The 26,025-nt window shown below is 38.7% G+C and overlaps 1 protein-coding gene across 7 annotated transcripts in view; it reads right to left on the minus strand.

Annotated features, from left to right (window-relative positions):
* The window catches only part of ITSN2 (intersectin 2), a 136,575-nt gene that overhangs the window by 51,299 nt on the left and 59,251 nt on the right, over positions 1–26,025 (minus strand). For all 7 annotated transcript variants that reach the window (XM_032391677.1, XM_032391676.1, XM_032391674.1 and 4 more), the window contains 7 exons: positions 14,760–14,896; positions 11,798–11,934; positions 10,667–10,764; positions 6,585–6,760; positions 6,134–6,278; positions 2,325–2,530; positions 101–165 (listed from right to left, as the gene is read on the minus strand). In XM_032391677.1, coding sequence (XP_032247568.1) covers positions 101–165; positions 2,325–2,530; positions 6,134–6,278; positions 6,585–6,760; positions 10,667–10,764; positions 11,798–11,934; positions 14,760–14,896 — 964 coding nt within the window. The remainder of the gene's footprint in view (positions 1–100; positions 166–2,324; positions 2,531–6,133; positions 6,279–6,584; positions 6,761–10,666; positions 10,765–11,797; positions 11,935–14,759; positions 14,897–26,025) is intronic.

The raw sequence follows: 26,025 nt of genomic DNA on the forward strand, positions 1-26,025 counted from the left end.
GAAGACACAGAAACAGGGGAAATAACAACTGTGGGAAGTCAGATAATTAGTCAATAGCTAATCTGACTCCCATTTAATTTACAAATTGTCAAAAACTCACCTTCTCCAACTGTATAGGTTGCAGAGGTAGGTTTCTTGTTTACAGCTGCATACAAAGCTTCTGGTCTGCCAAATAAATACACAAACAGATTAAAAAAAAACAATAATGAAACAAAGACATCAACAAGCAAAAACCAAGAAAGGTGATACAGCAGGTGTTTGCAGTACTTTCTTTAAGGGCTTTCCAAAATTAATTTAAATACTGTCTCAGTACACAGGCTAGAAAATTCTCATACACAAAATCGTTAGGGGACTAAGAAGGGCCTGGTTATAGACTTCTAAATTTTTTAATAAAGTAATTTCAACATGATTTATAAATAGTTTTTTCAAGTGTGAGATACTTTGCCTTTCTAAAGGAATTTTAAAAAGACACAAGTGCTTTAGTAAATGGACAGTTATTTAGTAAAGTACATAGGGGGCTTGGCTTGGTATAGGGAGAAACAAGGACAACATACCAATATATAAATTTTAATATTTGTTTAGAGCACACTACATTTAAATATATAAAAATAATAGAACTTTATCTTTATATTTCGGAACCGGTAAAGCTTTAATTTCCAATTTAACCCAGGAAACTGTCTTAAAAAATCTGGAAGACCGTCATATTTAAGAACTAGACATCTGTAGGATGCACCAGTGCTCCCCAGGACCCTTGAGGAAATTATACAGTAAGGCAGTTCTCAGGGAAACAGAGTGGAAGCTTACTACAGCTCATGGCCACAGCTGAACAGACTGCCTTGTTTAGGGCATGATCTCTCCATTACTGTAGGCTTTCAAGTTATATGCCTTATCTGTTAGAAAAGATCAGTAATCGAATGAAGAATTAGGGGGGAAAAAAACACTTAAACTTACTGTCTTTGCACTTAAGTTTTCTACTCCATAAAATGATACGGTGTTTAAATAAGATAATTCCTATAAAGGGCCCAGCTCAGTGCCAACATGCGCGTGTCAGCTCTGAATTGTTATCACTTACACAATTCTAAGTCTAAAATTCCGTGTCAGTCTGAAAAGTAAATTTCTGCATTTGAACTAAAAACTCATACATAGAGTCTCAGCATTGAAAGGGTTTTTAAAGATTAATTCACTCTTTTTATCTCATTAATTAGAAAACTGCAAAGTAGGTTATTCCATAGAGCCTGACAAAAAAAAGCAGAATCAGAACTCAAGCCTCTTGATTTCCAAAGACCTGTCTCTTTTCAATCAGATCACTTTTCTATTTAGATCAACTTCCATATAAAACACAAGAGACAGCTGCCCATCACTACATTAGAGTACTTATTTCTTAAACATCTTCCTTTTTTTTTTTAAGATTTTATTTATTTGACAGAGAGAGAGATAGCAAGAGCAGGAACACAAGCAGGGGGAGTGGGAGAGGGAGAAGCAGGCTTCCCACTGAGCAGGGAGCCCAATGCGGCACTCGATCCCAGGACTCTGGGAACATGACCTGAGCCGAAGGCAGACACCCAACAACTGAGCCACCCAGGAGCCCCTTATTTCTTAAACATCTTAAAGATGTTTGATGATCTCACTCCTCTGCAGACTGGGAAATAAAGGCCAGAGACCTTGTCTAGTTTTTACTTGCTGTTCATTTGAAAATGGATTCAACTCACTGTTGCTTCAATGACTCCTTATTCACTGAGCTAACATGACTGAGAAGCTACCATGCACTGAGATGACACGAGGCAGGGGAAAAACTCAAAAACAAACAAAGACATGGACCCTGTCCTCCTGGAGCTTACGATCTAATAAGGGGTATGGGTAAGAAAATACGTAACTACATTCCAGTCTGTTATGAGCAGTAAGAGAGGTGTGATCTTCAAGGAATCCTGGAGGCCCAGAAACGGCAAGTCCTACACTTTGGCAAAGGGGAGGTCCTCAGTAAACATTTATTTAAAAACTGACAGTGCAAAGTAAACAACATGGGAAAAGTGCTCCAAAGGAAATGAAAAGTAACTTCTCTAACTGACCTGATAGCACAATGAAAACAACCGATCTCAAATTTTAAGCACTTTGAGAACTTTAGGGATCTGAAATAACTAGAATAAAATATATTCTAAAACTGGTACAAATATCTGAAGTGCACTTTTTTCATTCTTGGAATTACCCTTCTGATGGTCAAAACTCAAGCATAAATGTTTTACTTGACGGAACAGCCAGTGGTTCTACGGCGGACTCATTAGTGAAAACACCAACATCCATATCTCATGGAAACACAAAATGCTTACTCTTCCCGCTTGACTTCACTCCCAGGGATGATTTTGACATAAGATTTTGGAAACCATCCTCTTCCTCCATGTACCTCCCCAAACCACCAATTTTCTTGCTGCTCCAAGACAGTAATAATATCATGTTTTGAGAAGTTCAAGTGGTTGTCTTTCTTTGCAGTCCAAGAACAAAGGGCCTGTGCCTTTAGGTTTTCTACAACCTGTCCCTGTGAATACAAAACCACAAAATTGGGGAAAAAAAAAAAAAAGGTAACCAGGATTTCTGTTTCCTAATATATAATTTACTTACTGTTTAAACAGAGACCAGTTTGGTGTGGTCGTGACTTAAGATAACCTTTATCTACTAACCAATTTAAAATGATATATGACAGAGAACATTTGCGTAGCCTTCTGTTAAAGACTGAACACCTACCGTTCAAGGAAACATCTTGGCATGAAGTATCACTGGATTGGAAGAGGAACACTGGGCACTCAAGAAATATACTCATAAATCCATCAAGTAGACATCACAGAACAAATGCAAAGAATTACTGCAGCCCCTTCCTGTCCTCCAGTTCCCGACATCCCCTCCCTGTGATCCCCTCCCTGCGGTCACGGCAGGTCACAGGTCACACCACTAGCCCTACAGATACGGTTGTGCTCTGCCTCCCTTCACTTTTCTGCTCTCCATCCCTGAACTTCCTCCTTGTATTCTTACTCATTCTCCTTTCTTTGCCTCCTCTCCGAGGAAGGAGTATTCGTTGATAAGGCTAATCTCTTTACCTGTACTCTAAATCTCTATACTATGCCCTCCCTTTTCTACAAATATCTTGTAACATCTTGAAGTGCCTCTCTAAAATAGTCAATCTCTCCACCTCTCTACTTAACTTCTACTTCTAAATTCCTTAAAGACAGGAACTCAATCCATTTTAATTTAGGTTCTGCACCCACCACACTACTGAACCTCTTCTTGACAAGGTCATCGATAACGTCAAAGCCCAAAAAGCTTCTTCCAAACCCTTATTTTCCCTGATGTTTGAACAATGCTGACATCACTTAACACCCCTGCTGTTCTGAAAGCTCACTCTCTGGTGATTGATGGATCCCCTTTTTGGTCCAGGCCCTTTCCTTTCCTGTTTCACATGATTTCCCTAAATTATCTTATTTATGTCTATGCCTTTTCAAATCTTTTTTTAAAAAAAGATTTTATTTGTCAGAGAAGGAGTGCACAAGCAGGGGGAGCGGCAGGCAGAGGGAGAAGCAGGTTCCCCGCTGAGCAAGGAGCCGTATGAGGGACTCGATCCCAGGATCCTGGGGTCATGACCTGAGCTGAAGGCAGACACTTAACTGACTGAGCCACCCAGGTGTCCCTCAAATCTTTTCTTTTTTTTAAAGATTTTATTTCTTCATTTGTCAGAGAGAGAGAGCACGTGCACAAGCAGGGGGAGTGGCAGGCAGAGGGAGAAGCAGGCTCCCCACCGAGCAAGGAGCCCGACGTGGGACTATCTATCCCGGGACTCCGGGATCATGACCCGAGCCAAAGGCAGATGCTTAAACGACTGAGCCACCCAGGTGTCCCTCAAATCTATATCTTAGTTGTAACTTTATCTCCTGAGCTCCAGACTTGTAAGTCAGACTGTTTACTGGGCCTTCCCACCAGGTTGTCTCTAAAACAGATACCTAGGTTGCACGTGTGGGATGTATCATTTTTAGAACCCATGGAACCCACTCCTCTTGCAACACCCACCCAAGACAATGCCATCACCACATTTCCTGTTACTCGAGCTAAAGATCCTGAAAATGTATAGAAGGGAAATCCCTTTCCTCTTCTACACATTTTCTTTACTGTGGCACTGGTTCACATCGTCCTCTCTTGTTACTTAGCTCCTGTAGCATCCTTCCTTCCTTGACTCCTTTCCTTCCTTCCACCAATCTGGCCCCTGTACCACTGCTGGAGTTAGGTTTCTAAAATATACACCTCTTAGAAACTTTCATGGGCTGCCCACTGCCAAGTTGCTGGGCACTGTATTAAATACTTCACAAATAAACCTCCACCCCTAACTTCAATTCTTGACCCTTTCTCCATGAATCCTGTACTCTAGCCACACTATAAACAATTCTCGACCTGCAAACTCCTTGTGTTAACATGCCTCACTATCTTCCCCAAATTATTTTTTCACAGGAGTAACTTTCCTTCTCTGTTTGCTAAAATCTTATCTTCAAAGGTCCTGCTCCAATACCTGGCCCTTTGTGAACCCTGCTCCAATTCCCACAGACTGAATGAGATCTCTCTCAGCTGTATATACAAGTCTTTGTAGAATATCTTTATGACAACACTTCTCATATTTTACAATTATTTCTTCTTTTTAAAAGATTTATTTTTTAAAGATTTTAAAGATTTATTTATTCATTTGAGAGAGAGAGAGCACAAGCGAGCACGAGGGGGGGTGCAAAGGGAGGGGGAGAAGCAAGCTCCCCGCTGAGCAGGGAGCCCTATGTGGGGCTCATTCCCAAGACTTGGAGATCATGACCTGAGCTGAAGGCAGATGCTTAACCCTCTGAGCCAACCAGGTGCCCCTACAATTATTTATTTCTGTGTCTGTCTCATTAAATTATGACTTCTTAATGGCAGGGATTTTTTTCCCATTAAATTTCTAGCACATAATGAAATGCCTGGAACCTATGGTCACGTATAAACATTTTTTGAGTGAAGGTGAAATCTCCGGACTCTATTCTGATGAAGTCTGTGATTTCTTTTCAATAATGTTAATGTAACAATGCCTGTAATGGTTACATCTAAATCAGGGGCTAAATATATATAACGTAGTTCCCACACAAATAACTTTTTTAAGAACAAAAAACCAAAAACTCCCAAGCCCAAATATCTTCTTACAATAACTATGAATTAAGAATAATATAACCAGATTTGTCAAGATGACATTTTGAGCTTAGAAATCTTAACTGTTTGGGGTGCCTGGGTGGCTCAGTCGTTGGGTGTCTGCCTTCAGCTCAGGTCATGATTCCAGGGTCCTGGGATCGAGCCCCACATTGGGCTCCCTGTTCAGCAGTAAGTCTGCTTCTCCCTCTCCCACTCCCCATGCTTGTGTTCCCTCTCTCACTGTGTCTCTCTCTGCCAAATAAATAAATAAAATTAAAAAAAAAAAATAAAAAAAGAAAACTGGTAGCAACTGGATGCTATGAAAATGAATTGTTGAGAAACTTCTAAGTAATAATAATTTCTTTACATTATATCACACGTGAACAATAAGAACAGAAACCAAATGTTACAAATTCTGGTTAAAAGAGTAAATGATGCCGTTGTACAAAAATCTTCTATTTTTTTTTTAAGATTTTATTTATTTATTTGACAGAGAGAGACACAGCAAGAGAGGGAACACAAGCAGGGGGAGTGGGAGAGGAAGAAGCAGACTCCCCGCTGAGCAGGGAGCTCAATGCGGGACTCGATCCTAGGATCCTGGGATCATGACCTGAGCCGAAGGCAGATGCTTAACGACTAAGCCACCCAGGTGCCCTCTTTATTCAATTTTATGTGAACAGGAGCAATGTCAAAGAATAAAGAACACAGGGGCGCCTCGATGGCTCAGTCGGTTGAGTGTCCCAACTCTTGATTTTGGCTCAGGTCATGATCTCAGGGTTGTGAGATTGAGCCCCGCGTCAGCCTCTATGCTCAGCACGGAGTCTACTTGAGTTTCTCTCCCTCTGCTCCTTCCCCCACTTGTGCGTGTGCTCTCTCTCACTCTCTAAAATAAATAAATAAATCTTAAAAAAAAAAAAAAAAGGATAAAGCACACAAAATTAAAGATACACACCTGTCCATGAATCGGTGATACAGATCCAGGGGACACAGTACGAGTAAAAGCTGATTTTTTCTGCCATGATGTATTAACAGTTAGGTTTGTAAAAGATACATTTTGATAATCAGTCACTGATGCTGGTTGACTTGAAGAAAGTGATCTGTAAATACAACACTTTGATATAAGTACAGTTAATCATTTAAAATCTAATGTACTACAAATTTATCAGCTTGTATATAATTTACTTTGTGTTTAAACAAAATCTGTGGAAAAAAAATTCATGAACAAAGTACTGACCTACATTTTTATTTGTTAAATTCTACTATGAAATTTGGAACAAAAGGTACTCTTGGAGAGCCCAGCACAGATTATAATATGATTAAGCAGCAGGCTGACACGAATACCTATTAGGTATTTATACATTTACCAAAACATGCATAAACTCCACTGTCAGCTAAAAACTTACTCAGAAGAAGTTGAGGTAGCAGATACAGATACTGTAGGGGGAAGTAAGGCCTTCTTAGGAGACACAGATTTTTCACCTGATGGCATTTTTTCTACGTAGTTGCATGGAAACCAGCCAAAATTTCCTTGAAAACTACCATAAAGCCAACCAGGTTCTCCTATGGTTTTTTCATCAACCTATGGAAACAAAAAGAAGGGTTAACAATGGTTAGAATGCTACACGTTTACAAAGGAAGGAGACGCAGACTACTGTATGGTAGCCTCATTTTCAGAATTAAGTTGACACCATTTTCTACAAATCAATAGGTCACTCACTATCTCTAATTACTGACAAAGTGCCTTTTTAAAATTTAATTTTTAATTTCATCCAAGTTAAATACGAAAATAGTTTACAAAACAAACAGCATTCTACATGGCTTATCCTGGAAGACCCCATCACTCACTGTGCCCTTATTTCCACTCCTCACAGTAACTTGCCATTTTTAGTTGTTTCTTCTGTATTATCTTCTGTATTTCTAAATAACATACTTATATTACTATTTCTTGAATGTTTCAATTTTAGACATCTATTGGCTTTTGGTTATGGAAAATCAACATTTAACTTTCTTTTACTGCATCTTTTTATTCTATCAATACTGCTATCTCAAAATTTTTCGTTAAATTATATTCAATGGTTACATTATTATGACTATGCAAATAAATTTTCACATCTGAATAATGCACTATTCTGATAATTATACTTACTTTCTTGCAAACTTGTTATTATCCTATAGTTAATCATTAATTTTTTTGCTTAGTTTTTTCTGTTCCTATCACAGAATCTTCTTGAACTAAGAGTTCTGAATACTATTTTCCAACTGGTAACACACACAGATGATTTATAGTTTCATTTTTTTCTCCCTTTTATTGCTGAGGAGTATTACATTGTATAGATGTACCACAATTTGTTTATATGCTTACCTAGTAATGGACATTTGAGTTGTTTCCAGTTTTTGGCTATTACAAATAAAACTATGAACATTTGTCTTCGTATATTGATCTTGTATCCTGTAACCTTGCTAAACTCACTCATTAGTTCTATCATAGCTAGCATAGCTATGTAGTAACTATAAAATGGTGTTCTGAAACAGAACATAAAAACCACTGCTAAAATATCATCCTGTAGATCTAGTTTAAGACTACTTTAAAATAGCCAATCCAGAGCACTAAAAACGAAGACAAGAACACAACAGACCCCAAGGAATTATGCAACCGAAAGCAGCATGCTCAGCAATTCACCTGATTTAAGTGTTGGGTCTCAAAACAAGGATCACTGACAGGTATAAATACTAGCCTTCAAACACTAACTTCCTCCTTTTTCTATAAACTTTTAAAAGCCTACTTTCTTTAATACTTTTTCCTAATATTTTCTACCTTTCCAAGAAGAAAAGGCCCATTCATTTAATCTTTAGAATTAGACCAAGTTTGCTTTGTTAGGGGTCAATTTTAACCGATTTCATATCTGTTATTTGTAGCCCTAATTAATTTTTACTTGTCAATTTACATAGTGACTTAAACTAGAAAATTTTACATAAGTTCTCACAGGTTAATGGAAACTATTACTTCAAAAATAGCACTAACACATATGAACGCTTGAAAAACAGGTTGTCACGGAAAATGTTGCCAGGACTCAGTGGAATTTCTAATCTTTTTCACTTTCAATCAAATCTCTTCTGCTACTCTCATCCATTAAGTTGATTAGACCTTGCCTCCTATCTTACCAAGAACAGGGAAGCCCTCAGATCTGAGCTCACCTTCTAACTCAGCAAAATGTATTTAATAATCCCATCCATCCTTTTCTTTCAGCCCTCTAATCACAAAGGAAGAGGTTATCTAGTCCTTCCACTACTCTCTCCTGTGCTCTAGATCCCAAGCCCTCCAGCCCTATCGAGAATCTTCCTCATCTGCATCCACTGGTCAGAATAGAGAGGTCTGCCAGGGAGGCATGAGGTGCCTTCCTGAGTGTTCTGTGTTCTATATGTTGATCTGAGTGGTAGTTTAACAGATATATACATGTGTACAAATCTACATTTGAGTTGTACATTTACAGTTGTGCACTTTACTAAATCCAGTATCATTAACCCTTTCCCTCTCTGCAGATCTTCTCTATCATTAAACTTGCTCAAGCTTCAGCCAAGTTAAAAAAACAAACAAACAAAAACACGAAACATAGAACAACTTCCCTCAACCCATACTCCTCACTATCATTTTCTCTCCCTTCTCCCTTTCAAAAGCCAAGCTCCTTCAAAGAATTTTATATATTCACTGTCTCCTCTCCCTCCCTTCCAATTTGTTCAGGTCACTGAAATCTGGCTTCTTCCCCCACCACTCCACTCAACGAATATTGTTTTCCTCCAGGTTAACGATAGCTGTGATACTGTTAATCTAATGGTTATTTTTTTTTTTAGTCCCATCTTATTTCACATGGAGATCCAGACCACTCTTCTCAAAATTCCCTAACACTAAACTACTCTCCTGGCTTTTTCCTACCTCTCGTTCTTTTAAGGTTCCCCTTCCTCTAATAATCCCTCCAGTATTCATGTCTCTTGGGGAATTGCATCATCAATCATCCTCTACACTCATGTCAATTACCATCACAACATAATGATGACACTCAAACTGGCCTCCTCTGATCTCTGCCTGAGATCCCCCTGTATCTGTGGATAGCCAGAGTTGTATCCACCTGCTGCCTGGAAATTTGAAACTCACCCAAAATTAAACTCATTGTAACTCTTACTCAAATTCCCTCCTTCTGATCTTCCTCTCTTAGTGAATGACACTGTCATCAACCAAGTTGTCCAAATCAGGCATCTGGTAGTAACACATGACTCATTCTTTACATCGGTGACTCGGCGGAGAACACAAACAGTCAAGAAACTCTAGCTAAGTTAATGTTCCTGTTGTCACTGCCACCAGACTGGCTTGATGACCATGGGGGGAGGTCTGCTCTAAAGCTGGTAGCTTTCCACCACCTTCCTTCCTCTACTACATTAGAATGTCTGTCTTTCTCAACAGACTATCAGCTCATTAAGTGCAGAGACTGTGTCTTGTTTACTATATCCCTAGCCTAGCCATAGCCCTCAACAAATATTTGTTGACAGAATAAATAAAAGATGTAACCAAAAATATAAGTACGCTCTTGACCAAATGTGCCCAGAGATAGGCTGCATTTCTTCATTCTTGGATACAACCTCATCACCACCAACAGGAGGAGGAGGATCAAGAGGGCCACCAGACTGTGGCACTGCGTGTGGTGGCAATGGTAACAGAAGGAATGTGCAGCTGGGCACCATCATGAGTGTTTGAACAGATGTTTCTGGTAAACACTACGCCAAGTATCACTAAATATTTGCTATGTAACTGATAAAATACACCACACTGGTGACCATGCAGGGAAAAACGAAAGCAGGCACTGGCTAGGTATTCTGGGCAATATTATCTTAATTTACTAAGAAGAAAACCGAAGCAGACACTAAAACCCAAGTTAGTATGCTCCTAAAGCCTGTATTCTTTCCATTATATCACAATGGCTGTATCAAATGCTATTCCCTGCATCTTGTCTTATTCATCCATTTTATGTGGTTTGTGACTATATAATAAAGGCCTTTTTTTTTCCAGGAACAAGGGACTGCATCTAGTTAGAGCTATAGAACCTACCTCCTTCAACTCTTTTATTGGTTGCCAGAAAATAATCAGCTTCTCCAAATTTCACTGGTAATTTATTAACATAACAAAATCAGCATCACCTTTTATGATGTGAAGCAATGGCACAGTGTAAAGAACACTGGATTTGGAAATCAAAGACATGTACTTGCAACCCACTCTGGCACTGTCCTGCTGACTGTTACATTTTGTGTAAGTCTAAGCTTCCTTACCTAGAATATGGCAGATCTGCAGTATGTCGTTAGGGCCAAATCAGATAAAGTTCAAGATATGCTTTTTAAATGGGAAATCACTATATAAAATTATAGTCATTATTATTATAGACAGTAACATATTACATTGTATTAAGCTTATTCATGAACAAAAAAGACTGTTTCCTACCTGTATTATATCCCCAGAATTAAAACTCATCTCATCATGGCTCCTGGCTTCAAAGCGATACAATGCTTTATAATTTACCAAAGCACTAGCTGGCTCACCTAAAGAGAAGATAATTGTCATTATTTGCTACTTTCATGTATACACATTTTTGTGATGACTCTATAACATAAAGAGCTTGCAAAATCAAAAGGAAAAAAACTGAACATCAAACAGTAAAATGAAAATCCATTTGACACAGGCTTGTTAGGATTTAAATATCTTGTACAGTCACAGAATCAATATAAAAGCAAATGAGGACGTTCATCTTCAGTGAAGTAGGAGGCAATGAAACAAAGCCATGACTTGCAGGGTGTGCCACGCGCGGGGACGTGGGGAAGGCAGAGGAGTGGTGGCAGGCTAAGCCGTGCAAAGTGCAAGGAGGCCAAGCAGCAAGGTTTGTTCTGTGGCGCTCAGGACGTAACAGGGAAGAAGAGACAGAGAGAGAGGTCACAGATGAGATTAGCAGTGAACAGGGTTCAGTGAAGAAAGAGCTGTAGATTTACCAGTATGGTTCTAAAAGAAAAACAGAAGAGCTCACAGATACACTAGCCTTAATAAGATTAAAAATATTTAACTTTATTTGCAGAATAAATGCTTTAGCTTACAGAAATTTCAACACATGTATCATTAATAAGGATTCAAATATTTGTATATCCACAAGAGATACAGTAATATGTAAAGTATCTTAAGAATGGAATCTGAGATGCAGCATAAACAAAGTGTATCATTTGAGAAAATTTTAATATGCAAAGACTTAAAATTTTACTGTTATTCATTAAAATAAACAGTTTAGTTAACACTGGCTGAATAAACTACAACTGTTTACTTCAGTTATGAAAACCATGTCAGGGTCTGTTCATAGCTACTCAGTGATTATGATCTTCTTTTCTACATGTTGTTTTAAGACTTCTACCCTCAGTCTGTTTTAATAAAGCCTATGCACTTCTCCAAGTTTAATTTAGAAAAAGGTTTTTTTCTGACTCAAAGGTTAACATGTTTAAAAATTTTTTTCCCCTCTCATCTTTTTTTCTTACTGCTTTCATTGTTCTGTCTCAGAAAAATCAAATCTATTATTTTTATCCTTATCCTTACATTGCTTCTCCTCCACTTTCCGCTCTTCTTCTTGAACTTTCTCTTGTGTTTTTTCTTCCTGGAGTCGCTTTTGTTTTTCTTCTTCCTCCTTTCTAAGACTTTCTCTCCATAAGTTTTCTTTTCCTTGCTTTGCTTTCCTTTACATTAAAAAAAAAAAAGAGTTTGCATAATGTCCTAAAATTTTTGTTATGCAAAATAAAAATATTAGATCTTGTTCCTCACAAACTATAGAAATATTACATATTTCTTATGTATTTATATATAATCATATATTTATTATATAGCAAAGACATATTAGTAGGGGGTGTGGAGAAACAGTGGGGATCATGGATGAAGGTGAAACCAATTAATCAAGAGAGGCAAACAGATGAGCTGGGGAGTAGGACTGACAATTTCCCATACCCTTAAATTCCCTCCTGTCAGCTAACCTCCCAGTCCCAAGAAGGGGAACTATTCAGAAAACAAGTCCAAAAGGTATATCTAAACATTCTTCCTTTCCCTCCAGATTTTTCACAAGGACTATATTCTAGCTCTTATTTCCACTATCCTAGCTAACCCCTGTTTTCAGGATTCGGTCATTACTGTGGAAACAGGAAATGCTTCTGGGCAGATTACCTACTTTCTACATTATCCCTTGAAAGTCTTTTCCACTGTTAGAGAATAGGACATGTTTCCCCTATAGGTCCATGCTTCCATATGTGTTTCTAGGACATATGATATAGCTGCAGCTTGGTTTCTAGCTAGGCAAGATGGTCTCTGATCAGACTTAGCTATTACAGTATTGAAACTAATGTTCACCATAGTTTTCTTTCTTGCATATATTTTTTATGGTCTTACTCGGAGGCAGAGCTGCCACCACTAAATTTAGCACCTTCTCCAAGCCTCTGCTCACACTATCAGGGACAGCAGAGCTTGTGGCTGGATTCATCCTGGGAGTTGGGGGTATTTATGCCCCACCGAGAAGGATACCTTGGCTTAATTCCATGTCTCAATTCCTAGAATTCTTGGAGGAATTTGGAAATTCTATATAATCCCCAAAACCGTAGACTCACTTAGCCACCTTTCTTCCTCATTCCTGAACTGTTTTACACTTCATACTCCTGGTTCATTACCCCATGACTAGCTTCCTCTTGACCCTTTTCAAATCCTCCCATACCCTCTCTCACTCCAAAGAGTGCTTCCTCCAGCACTTCTGTGACTGACATCTGGCTCTCCTTTGAGGGCCATGCTTCTCTGCGGTCCTTTCTTAATCTCAACTGCCATTCCTTTTCCCAGTTAGTTCCTCGGTCGCCTTCTATGATATTCTTCCACACCTAAGATGACCTAATCTAGCTTCTATTTGAATTCCCAGAGATTATAAACACCACCAAGTATTTACCACATGTTTACTGGGATAAAGAAAGGCTAGAGAGTTAAGAGAATATAAAATTAAATTTTGGTAGACTTTCTTATGTATGAGTTAGTGCATGAGAAACTGGTCCAGAGCCAGAAGATACCTCAGAAGCTGGACAAAGGGCAAAGAGGCCACATCTACACAGTGAAAACCTGACTATAACCAACAGCACGGGACAAGGAGGGAATCTTCCAAGGTAAATGGCCAAGAAATCAAGTTATACTTCTAAGACTCAGCTCTGGACTGATCGGACATGTGTTTCTTCTCTGACTTCTTCCCTCTTCTATAGCAGGATAAAGTGTGAGGAGGATGAATCAAATGAATATGTGTATTATTAATATGGCTTGCTGGCCTAAAAAAATTGTGAGCAATGATGAAGAGATATCAAGATACTTGCAACGTGTCAGCAGAAAATTCTGACACAGTGATTAGCTATGTAGTCACTGCACAGTTCCCTTGTGCAATGTTCAGTGGCAGTTAAGTGGCAAATAAAGAGCCTTCTTAGTCTCTGCTTTTATATTATTCTAGTATCTCTTGTTAGGGGCCACGAAGTAAGGGCTTGGAGTAAAGAGTACTACAGAGATCTGTTTAGCTGTCTGCATCTCCTACTGGAATGACGAGGAATCAAGGAACAAGGAGTAAAACCAGAGTCTTCTTGCATCACAGTCAACAGTGGCCACTCATTAAAAGTGTGCTGGGAGTGCTTATTCTGAAGCCTTTAAAAATAGAAGCCTGCTATATGGTAACGTGTTTTTCTTGCCTCCCTAGTAAGTATTAGCTCTTTCATGGGCATTACTCGTCTACTTATCTCCAAGGCAAAGGAATGCTGGCTCCTTAATATTTGTTAATTATACTGATTTCTGACACTAGAGAACTTGCGGGGGGGGGGGGGGTTACTGAGGAACATAACATATTAGAAACAGGACCATACAACAGAAAAAAATCATGCTGAGTCTCTAAATAAATGGTTCTATGCTTCAGATTCTGCAACTGTCTTACTTCTCTTTGCTATAAATGGAGGCAATTGATAAGCTCAGTGGTATAAAAAGAACTGCAGCAACATGGCATTATATACTCCATCTTATCACTCTGTAAAATTAAGTATTTGGGTTTTGTGATCTTTCAGCAAACTAATAGATTTACAATGGAGAGAAAGAAATGATGAATGTAAGACATTTGTGTTTGGCTCATTAGCTATTTTTTTTTTTTTTAATTTAATTCTCAGTTACCTATAAGGTCTGCATCAATATTTCTATTTTTCAGGTGGAGAAACCGGGGTTCAAAAGGTAAAGTGACTCAACCAAGGTCATCCAAACAGTAAGTGGTAGATCAAGAAGTCTAATCCCTGTCTGACTCCAAAGCCCTATTTTTCACCAGTGGAACATAAAATTGATTACTATAATCTCAGTCCCTAAAAGAAGAACTGAATTTCTAAAATTGAGACTTTAATTAGCATCCAAGGATAATCCTTTTATTTTCCTTAACTTTTCATAAGCAAAATAAAGATATGGGCAACAAAATTAGAATTCTAACAGTAATGTAGTATAATAAATTTATCAGCTATATTACCTTATAGCCTCATCTTCTAGTTTCTTTTTCTGTATTAGCTCTGACCTTTTTCTTTCAATTTCCTTCAACTTGTCACGTTTGATCTTATGAAGTTGTTCAAGCGCTAACTGCTGTGTATTATAGCTTTCTCTCAGTTCCTAAGGAGAAAATAAAAATAAATCAATATGCCGTTGATTTAAATATTTTTGTCTTATGTACTAATGTGGCATTTTCATTAAGAGACAAAAATCTGAAAGCAAGTTAAACTAAAGTAAAAAAAGTTTAAAAAATATCTGAATGATTAAAAAGTCCTGAATACAAGTATTTAAGTCCTGTAGCCACTGAGGACAAATATATGTTAAAATCATGTACTTTTGTATTAATTCATTTCTAAGGAATAAAGATAAGCCAATTTCATAAGCCAAATCTTTGATTTGATACTTTATTTTCAATAAAAAACCCCAATCCATTAAAAATATGGGGAAACAGGGGTGCCTGGGTGGCTCAGTCAGTTGAACATCCAACTCCTGGTTTTGGCTCAGGTCATGATCTCAGTCAGGGTTGTGCAACCGAGCCCTACATCGGGCTCCGTGCTCAGCTTGGAGTCTGCTTGAGATTCTCTCTCTCCCTCTCCTCCTCCCCCCTCTCACACTGGCCCGCTCTCTCTCTAAAATAAATGAATAAATCTTTAAAAAAATATGGGGAAACAATCTGCTTATTATTTGAAGAGGTTTGTTCAGTCATATTTTTTACATATGTAGTTTAACCAAGTACCCATAACTTATCCAGTGAGATCCTGAACTAAACACAGAAGCAATATTGAATAATTTAGTTAAAACTAAAAATGGAAAAGATAATGTCTACCTAAAATCATGACTAGAGTAAGCCAAAATAATGAAAAGTATTGCAAACAGGAATTGAAATAAATACTTGCTTATTGAGCATCTAGTGCTATGCAGTGCCAGAGATATGCAGGGGATCAAATCCAGGGCCCTCTGGCTCTCAAGTTTGCAGTTTTTGCCCTCAAAGAGCTCAAAGTCTCAAAGTAGAGAAAAGTGCCAAGATGTGGGTTAGAGATAAGCACCTTAGCAGAAACCTGTGGTTATCTGTTCAGCATTTTCCTTCTGTCTTCTTCTAACAGCACCTTTCCAACAGCACCTGCCCCAAGCCTATTCTGTGTGGTTGTGATCTGTGAGATTGTGAAGAATCTGTCCCTCAGAGTCCACTCAGGTGCAGTCGTTTAAGTTAGGCCTAACTAATCAATCACAGCACCCCACCTCCCTGGCCAGAAGGACTGGTCCAAAGGACATGCACATGGATCCAAGCTGGGCCAGAATCCTTTCCTGGGATTCAGATAGACTGAAAAGGGTCTGAGAAAGAAGTCTTTCCTTCTCTAAACTCATTAAACTGGGATAAGGTAAACCTGGAGCTGTCCCACCACCAAGTGAGGCCACTGGGGTGGAAATGAAATCAGCACAGAAAACAGGGAAGCAAAGACTGCAGGCAGAGAGAGGGAGGCCTGGGGGAACCGCCTCTCCAACTGCATTCCTATGTCTAGGAACTGCCCCTGCCCAGTAGCACTTCTACGGACTTAGTAAGCAGTCCTGGTACTCTTCCAGTAACTACTCTTGTTAGCTTAACTATTTTGAACTGAGTTTCTTTTACATGATATCTACAGAATCCTGAACAAGAGAGTTTAAAAAGGCTGGAGTAAGGAAGAGAAAAAAACCCCAAACCAAAAAACCCCCACAAAAACCTAAAGTAATCAAGAGGTTTCATGGCAAAGGTAGAACCTTCAACAGTACAGCTGACCCTCAAATAATCGGGTTTGAACTGTCTGTGTCCACCTATACACAGATTTTTAAAAATAAATACAGCATAGTATTGTAAATGGGTTTTCCTTATGATTTTCTCAATTTTCTTTTCTTTAGCTTAATTTTAAGAATACAGTATAATATACATATAACACACAAAATTTGTGTTAATCACTGCTTATGTTATAGATTAGGTGTCTGGTCAAGAGTAGCCTATTAGTAAATTTTGGGGAAGTCAAAAGCTGTACACAGATTTTCAACTATATTGGGCATCGGCACCCCTAACCCGTGTGGTTCAAGGGTCAGCTATATTGGTAGAATGTTTTGAGGTATCTACCCACACACAGTAACAAAACTCTAAACCAAAAAATCCTCCAAAACAAAAAACCCCCCCAAAAGCCCAAACTCAGTTTCTTTCCAGAAATACAATATTTTATAGGTGAACCCTTTTAACTTGATTGAAGTGATAGATATGATCTGAGTACAATATGGTATAAGTCTGAAGACTATGTCCAAAATGTCTGAGATCAAGACTTGCAGCTTAAGCCAATAATACAAATACTGCATTCAGGGCAAAGTTCCCACAAATCTTAGCTTTCAATAGTTCTCTCGGTTGCACTTTTCTCTAAATTCTACTGAAAAGCAGAGGATATGGTGGTTGCAATCTATGGAGAAGCAGTCTGGATTAGTGATAAGGACTCTGAGAACATAGGTCTGAATCAGGCTCTGTCAGTGGTGGGCTGAGTAACATCAGGAAAGTTACTTTGCCGTTTCCTCGTCTGTAAAATGTAGTTAATTATAGTACATGCCTCATAATACTGTCGTGAGGATTAAATGGGTTAATACCCATAAAGTGCTTATTGTAATTGTGGAGGGCACAGAGCAAGTTCATAATAATTTTAGCTATTATTATTGGCTGAGGTCATAAAGGAAAAGAATTGTAAGTTTAAAAGGAGAGTAAAGTGGAGCCAAATTAATGTCTGATCTTCTTATGGCTGCAAGATTAGCCCTCAACTTGTCCTGTAAGATACTGCTCTAAGTCTTCCTTTACCAGCCCCTTTCCTCCAGTGTCTGAGTTCATGAGCTTCCCATGCTCCCCAAGGCATCCTGGGCCTTCCTCTATCATAGTCAGCGTCTCCTGACTATATGGTGGCCTCCTCTACTGGAGTGAGTTTCTTGACAACAGGACTGACTTTCATCAAGGTATCCCCATCCCAGAGGGCAGATATTTAATTAGTATTTCTTATATGAATGAGAATGCATAAACAATAGTCTATACATATTAATAAGATGTGAAGAGCACTATAAGGCTTGCCAGAAACCTCCTCTGCCTAACTGCAATAATCTTAGCAATTCCTAACACTAGACTCATTCCTCTGGATTAAGTCACTGCTTCCCGGAGGCCCTGGTTCAATAGATGAGTTAACTGAGGACAAGTAAATTAACCAGCACTTGTGGATAGAACTGTTGGCAGCCTTAAGAGAATGACAGATCTTCTTTCTCAGGTTAAGGAAGTTCTATTCCTAATTTGCTAGTAAGTTTTTCATGTTTTAATCATGAATGGATTTTAAATTCTATCAAATACGTTTTCTGCATCTAATGAGATAAACATACCATTTTTTCCCTTTAATCTGTTTATAAGGCAAATTACATGTTTTTGTATGTCAAATCATCTTTGCATGACTAAGATAAATCAATTTTTTTGGTCATTATGGATTATCCTTTTTTATAAATCCTGCTTTGGTCTTTTTAATATTTTTTAGAACTTTCACCTCTATGTTAAACTGGCCCATAATTATCCTTTCTCATACTGTTCTTATATGTTTTGATATGTTTGTGATAGCTTTGTATAAGTTGGGAATATTCCCACTTTTTCTGTATTTTGAAACAGCTGTGTAAGACTATACTTGATCTTAGCCAAAAGGCTGAAAAGCGATAGAAACAGCTGTGTAAGACTAGATTTACTGGTTCCTCCAGTAAAAACTCTGGGCTTCTCTTTTAGGGAAGATTTTAAACTATAGATTTAAAATATTTGATGACGACAGAGCTATCCAGATATTTTATATTTTGAGTCAGTTTTGGCAAGTGGTAATTTGTTCATCCACGTTTTTATATTTATGTGCAAAAATCTGTCATAATATCCTCTTTAAAAAAAAAAAAGATTTATTTATCTGAGAGAGAGAGAAAGTGAACGTGTGCGCCAGCAGACTGAGGGGGAAAGGGAGAGAGAGAATCCCAAATAGATTCTCCACTGAGCGCGGAGCCTGCTTCAGGGCTCGATCCCAAGACCCTGAGATCATGACCTGAGCTGAAACCAAGAGTTGGCTGCTTAACCAAATGAGCCAGCCAGGTACCCCAATATCCTCTTCTTTTAATGTTTGCAGCATATTTAATTATATTTCCTTTTCATTTCTAATTTTCTTTATTCCTACCTTCTTTCCTTTTAAAATTGGTCTTGCCAAAGGTTTAATTTTATTAATCTTTAAAAGAGTCAAATATTGCTTTCTTGATTCTCTGTATTATATGTCTTTTGTTTCATTAATTTCCTTCTACTTTTTTTGCTTTATTATGCTAGTCTTTTTCTAGCTTCTTAAGTTGAATGCTTAGCTTATACATTTTCATCTTTTTTCCCCCCAGTATAACCATTTAAGGTCAAATGCTAACCATCTAGGTTGAATTTCTGCTTACACTTACTAGCTGTATGACCTTGGGCAACTTCTGTGTCTTAATTTACTCCTATGTGAAATGTGGAGAAGAGTAATACCGACCTACATCACAGGGTTAATGTAAGGATTCAATAAAGAAGACACTTAGAACAGTGTCAGTCCCAGAGAAAGCTCTTAATAAACCCTAGCTAATATTAATATATCTTCATTTATGAATGAACCCCTGATATGGCTGAGGAGGAGTCTGTTAATTTACACTACCCCCCACCACTCTCCATTTCCCAGTGTTGATATTTACTGGTTAATCTACTTAGCACTTTTATAACTTAAAAATATACTTAATCTAGTATTTCATTTTTCACAAACATTTGACATTTGCAACTCCAAATTTTTTTTCTCTTTTTATTTTGAACACTTTCAAACCTGCAGAAAATCTGACTCAGTTGCAGACACCGATGCTTTCACCCCAGATAGTTCATCACTATTCTACGTAACTACCATGCCAACACCAGTACCAAGCTACAGACATTTAACACAGCCACAAAATATTACTTAATACAGAGTTCATATTAAAAAATGTCCCCCCTAGTGTAAATACTGTCCTCAATAATAGCTTTTTTTCTGATCCATGATCCAATCAAGGGTCACACACTGCAGTTTGCTGTCATGACTCTTTAGTGTCCTTTAGTCGTGGCTCTTTGGTTTCCTTACATCTGGAAGATTTCCTCCATCTTTTATGAGATTCATATTTTTAGAGTGTGGGTCAGTCAGTTGTTTTATAGACCAAATTACAATTTGGATGTGTCTAATTTATTTCCTTACACTTAGATGAACTGTTTTTGGCAAAAACAGTATAGAGGTGATGTTGTGTTTCTTTCAGCGCAACATATCAGGAGACACATAATGTTGGTTTGTGCCATTTTGGTAATGTTAAACTTGACCACTTGGTTAAGATTGGTTTACTTAGTTTTGGGCCTGAGCGTACCTCAACATGGCTCAACAAAGCACTCACAAATTTTTTTAAATCCAGCATCTATTTCTATTGTTTTCATTGCTCAGAGTACTTATTCTACCATCCTGGTAGAAATGAAAGACGGAGAGGGGCCTGGGTGGCTCAGTCGTTAAGCGTTTGCCTTTGGCTCAGGTCATGATCCCAGGGTGCTGGGATCGAGCCCCGCATTGGCCTGCTTCTCCCTCTCCCACTCCCCTTGTTTGTGTTCCCTCTCTCGCTGTCTCTGTCAAATAAATAAATAAAATCTTAAAAAAAAAAAAAAAAAAGACAGGGAAGATGAAACTCGCTGAACTTCAACCACTAATACTGAATACCTCCTATAGTGACAGGAAGTAATCCTATATTCTGATTTTGCTTAAAGAAAGCATATAATATTCTTTCCAAAGGCCGGGCCTTAAAACAGATTCAACTGACAAAATACAGCTCAGCTCAATAATGTGATATAATCAGGACAAAAAATTTTTATTAGTCATGAAAAAAAATCATAGCAGAATGCAAATTAGCTCCTCAAACTTAACATCCCCCAAACCCCAAAGCAAAACAAAAAACCCTGAACATCTGTGTAGCACTTTAAAGTGCTTTTACACATAATACCTACATTTGATCTTTTTTTTTTTTTTAAGATTTTTTTTATTTATTTATTTGACAGAGACAGACACAGTGAGAGCAGGAGCACAAGCAGGGGGAGTGGGAGAGGGAGAAGCAGGCTTCCCGCAGAGCAGGGAGCCCGATGCGGGGCTCGATCCCAGGACCCTGGGATCATGACCTGAGCCAAAGGCAGACGCTTAACGACTGAGCCACCCAGGTGCCCCAATACCTACATTTGATCTTGATAACATTCTTGTGAAATGGATATAATGATGACCATTTCCGAGGCTCAGAAGATTAAGTGACTTGCATAGTTTTGAACTATCTCCACTATGTCATTCAAACTCCAAGCCATACCACAGATTCTGTATTTACTTTCACTTAAATTACTAAAATATCTTTACTAGGTAAGAACATTTTAAAAATTAAATGATTTAAAGGAATTTGAAACAACAGTATTTCATGTCCATTCTAAAGGGGGATAAGTGTGAGTCAAGAACACAAAAGCAGCATTCTGAGTAAGAGGAGGCTACATCAAGTCTTAGTGATGACCATTAATTAACCCTAGTGTGCTCGTTCTCTCAGAGCCTGTTAAACAACAAGAGGTATCACCCGCCTCCGTCCTGAATCAGAAGGCCATCAGTAAAACTCAATTTTAGAAGCACTGTCTAGAGTAACTGAGGACTAGTCAGTAAGGCCAGAATGACAAAGCCCCAGTGGAACGGTTTAGGGTAGAGGTCTATGATAAGCCCCAATTCTGGTCTTGACAGATTCCACTTTCTAAGGAATAGTAGTACCTCTTCAATCATTATCCCAAGTCAGCAGTGGTGACCTTCCAATGCACTTTCCAATGCACTAAAAGTACTGTGGAGATTCAGGGTGATCCCTACCCTAAGAACATAAAAAAAATTTGTATGGCACATAATAGTTCACAAAGCACTTCTGTATATATGCTATCTCATTTTTTTTTTTTAAAGATTTTATTTATTTATTTGAAAGAGAGAGAGAGTGAGAGAGAGAGCGCAAGAGGGGGTAGGGTTAGAGGGAGAAGCAGACTCCCCGCCGAGCGGGGAGCCCGATGTGGGACTCGATCCCGGGACTCCGGGATCATGACCTGAGCCGAAGGCAGTCGCTTAACCAACTGAGCCACCCAGGCGCCCTACATGCTATCTCATTTAATCACCCTAAGACTCTGCAAAGAAGGCAGCACAGATATGGTCAGCTTCATTTTGTAAATGAAGAAAGCAAAATTTGGAGGTTAAATGACAAACAGTTACACAGCTAGCAAGTGGCATGGGTAGGACTAGAACTCATTTCTTCAGATTCTGAGGCCAATGCTTTCTCACTAACTCACTGCTGAAGATACGACAGTGCGTCAGTTTCCTTAATGGAATAAGGGCCTGTCAAATGTCTCATCTTTGAACCCACAGGCTTTGCTATGTGTCCTAGTGTGACTTGAGCAAAAGAATAAAAATCACCCTTGATCCAGTACACGAATATTACAGGGTCCAGTAGAACATAATTTCTTCAGACAAATAATTTTAAATATTATAATCCCATTCCACCACAAGTAGGCTAAAGGAGTGATCACTCCAGATGCTCTACAGTCTCAAAGACCACAGATTAGAACTCATAGCCTGTCTTCCTCCAAGACCAATGAGGCCAATTTTCTCTCTCACCTGTCAACCCACCTGGCCTTCCTTCTCATCCTTCACCACCCAAATTCTCATCTCTAAAATGCTGTTTATTCTTGATCTGACCCAATCTCCCACGCTTCCTCTCCTCAAATCCTTCCACTGTCCAGGAACTTCCTATTTGTGTTCAGGAAGCTCCTCACATAACTGCATAGCTTTTCTGAATGAAAATTCCCTTAGCTCTTTATCCTTTTGGCTGATCCTGAAAAGCAGGACACTGCTTTTCCTCTATTTCTCTCTCAGTTTATTACCACTATTCCATTTACATCAGGGTGAGGGGATAACTAAAGTTATTTTCCTTGCTCTTCACTGCCATTTCCAGACCATTATCTCTCTTCCCTCTTACGAAGTCATGCTTTTCTGAGGCTCATACCATCTTGCAACACCCCCGTCCTCTTCCTCTTTATTGTCATCTCTTGATCAACTGGTCTAATCCTCATTCATTAATCTTCACGACTCTCCAAGGTTTTGACATCCACATGGATTTGATCAAAACCTCAATTCTCCTTTTTACTCCATTTAACTCACCATTTGCATTATTATACCTTGAATCTTGTCATCATTAGAAACAGAACTACCATTGATTAAATATCCCGTTCTTTAAACCTAAGTTCTTATCCTTGGAGCTCTTCTTGTACCTGGTACACCCAATGACCCCATCACTTTTTCCTTTTTCATTAGCACCCTTTCCTCTCCTCACACCCCTTCATGTCCAGTCCATATTTCAGAGTTCATCTTTACTGTAATTATTGTGTCAAGATCTGCAACTCCCTGTCCCTCCCTTGTTGTCATGTCTACTAAAACCTCAAACCTGTATGAACCTATGAACCTACTTCACCCTTCTTTGTGCTTTTATCTAAGAAGCTGAACTTTGGTGGGGAAAAATCATACAATTAGGCATGCTGCTTTCAATTTATATTCATGACCTCCAACTTCACACAGGCATTCAACATTGCTCAGCACACCTACTGTTTTCCTCTACTAAGCATACATTCCCTACCCCCACTGAGATTTCTATTTCACACCTACTTCTCTCTCCTGAAACAGAACTACCTAATCTTCCCTAATTTGGGAGTTCCCAAAACTCCCTAAACTTGCATCCATTTTTCTCACTACCAGCTAATAATCTTGCCTCATTAAACCACCAGATTGGAACTCCCTCATCTTCCCATCTCAAAAATCAATAAAACTTCCAGCATCTGCAACCAGCTTCTAGTCTGGTTGGACTTAATCCATGTCCTCAACTACCCAGGAAGATTCCTTGTAATGGTCCAACTTGCTTCTGATTTTAAGTCTTTAAGCTGTCAGCTTCCTACTCTCTACAAGCAAATTTAGCCGCATTCACACTCATCTTTTCCCCATATGTTACACTCAAAGTCTTTTTATCTAATCCTTAAATCCATGCTCTGGATTATATCTCAATCGGGTTCCCTCGGACTCTATCAATTACCACCACCTTATATATTCAACCTCAAGCTCTCACTTCCTTCCTCCCTCTCCCTTCTGTCTCCTTCAAGTTTGTGTGTGTGTGTGTGTGTTAAAGATTTTATTTATTTATTTATTTGAGAGAGAGCAAGAGTGAGAGAGAGCACAAGCAGGGGGAGCAGGAGGGAGAAGCAGGCTCCCCGCTAAGCAGGGAGCCCAACTCGGGGCTCCACCCCAGGACCCTCGGATGGTGACCTGAGCCGAAGGCAGACGCTTAACCGCCTGAGCCACCCAGACATCCCTTTTCTTTGGCATTTAAAAAACAGCCTTTACTTAAGAGAAAAAAATACATGGAGTCACAAGTGTTCCTAGAATGTGGGATACATGGTTCTCTGCTGTTTCTAATTCCTACTTTTTTTTTTTCATAAACTCTATATATCAACCCTAAAATGCTGTGTATTTTTTGAGAACATTCAAAACCATTCATTCACTCCACTAGTATTTATTGCCACCCACTAACGTTCCATGTACTCCTACAGGTGCTGAGAATTCAGCCACGAGATATTCGGCTTGGCCAGGCAATCACCATTCAGACAGACACAGTCAGTTACCTCACCAGCTCTATTCTCTCCATTTCCATTCCTCTGTCCTAACTGAAACTACCTCTTCCCCACGTAAGCATATGCCTCACAGAAAGCTGATACCACTTCCAAGGGTGGTCCTGATTATTTTCTCCCCAGCTTTCTTGAGATAAAATTGACAAATAAAAATTATATATGTTTAAGGTATACAACTTGATGTTTTGATATTAGTACATGGGAAATGATCACCGTAACTGCATCAATTAACGTATCTACCTCACAGTTAGTTTTCTCTCTCTTAGCAAATCTCAAGCATATAACACCATACTGCTAACTAGAGTCACCATGCTGTACATCACATCCCAGAACTTACCCATCTTGCATAACTGAAACTTTGTATCCTTTGACTTTCAAGTCTTTCTTAACTAGCCCCCCTCCCAAAAAAAAACCTGTTTTCCTTTGACCTCATGCTTTCTTTGCACTCTCCTCCTGGAGCTGTTTGTTCACACTCACTCAGCCCTTCCTTAACTCCCATTCATTCCTGATCTGCTGCAGTTCAGCTTCTGCTCACTTAACTAAAATGGCACTTTCAGAACGGTCTTCAAAGGTCTCACTGACAATTCCATGGGTATTTTTCAGCACTGTGTTAACTGACTGCTTGCAATGCTTTGCAGTGATAACTATAGGAGGCCTCTTTTCTTGCTTTGTGACAGCACAGTCTCCCGACCACTCTCATCCCCTCTTAGTTTTAATCCTAAATTGCCTCTGATGAAAGTATCAACAAGCAGTGAAAGGCTGGAAGGCAGGAAGCAGAAGGAAGAAAGTAAAACAAGAGACAAGAATAATCTGCTGGCCTGTGGAGAATCAAATGCTAACTGAAATAATCAGACTTTGTGAGTGAGTACAGCCCAAAAATCATCAAACCTCATTCTGTAGATAAAGAAATGTAGGGTGAAATTTCTGTGCTACCTATAGCACAAGTTCTAAGACCAGATAATCCGGCCATTCATGTTACAACCATAAAGGAAAGGCTGACACCATCTTTCCAACTTGTGCTACCTTTGCTTAAATAACAAATGAGTTCTACTTATCATGTTCTTGTCTTCACTGTGGGTGAAGACATACACATATATATACATGCAACTGCCCTACTGCTGTAGAATACACAGTCAAAATCTAGGGTCAGCAAGAGCTAAATACAAAGCACCTTTCTTTAAACTATATTCAAACAGAAATTCATTGAGTATTTGAAATACTCTGTGTGCTACAAATGACAAAGTGAGCTATTTATTTATGCATATGATTTAAACATTTTTTATTTAAAGTGCAAGCATGTCTAAACATGAGGCCTGGTAAGTAGACATAAGTAAAGCTGCCCCTGCATTATTGGCTCGCTAAGATTTTTCCTTATAGCAGTATTAGGAAGCAGCCTGGTATATACATGACATAACCTTGCCCTACATTTCAGAAGGAGTAAGTTTTATTTTAAACAATAATTTTCAGTGAT

This window comes from Phoca vitulina, unplaced genomic scaffold, assembly GCF_004348235.1.
Source record: "Phoca vitulina isolate PV1807 unplaced genomic scaffold, GSC_HSeal_1.0 scaffold63, whole genome shotgun sequence".
NCBI lineage: Eukaryota > Metazoa > Chordata > Mammalia > Carnivora > Phocidae > Phoca > Phoca vitulina.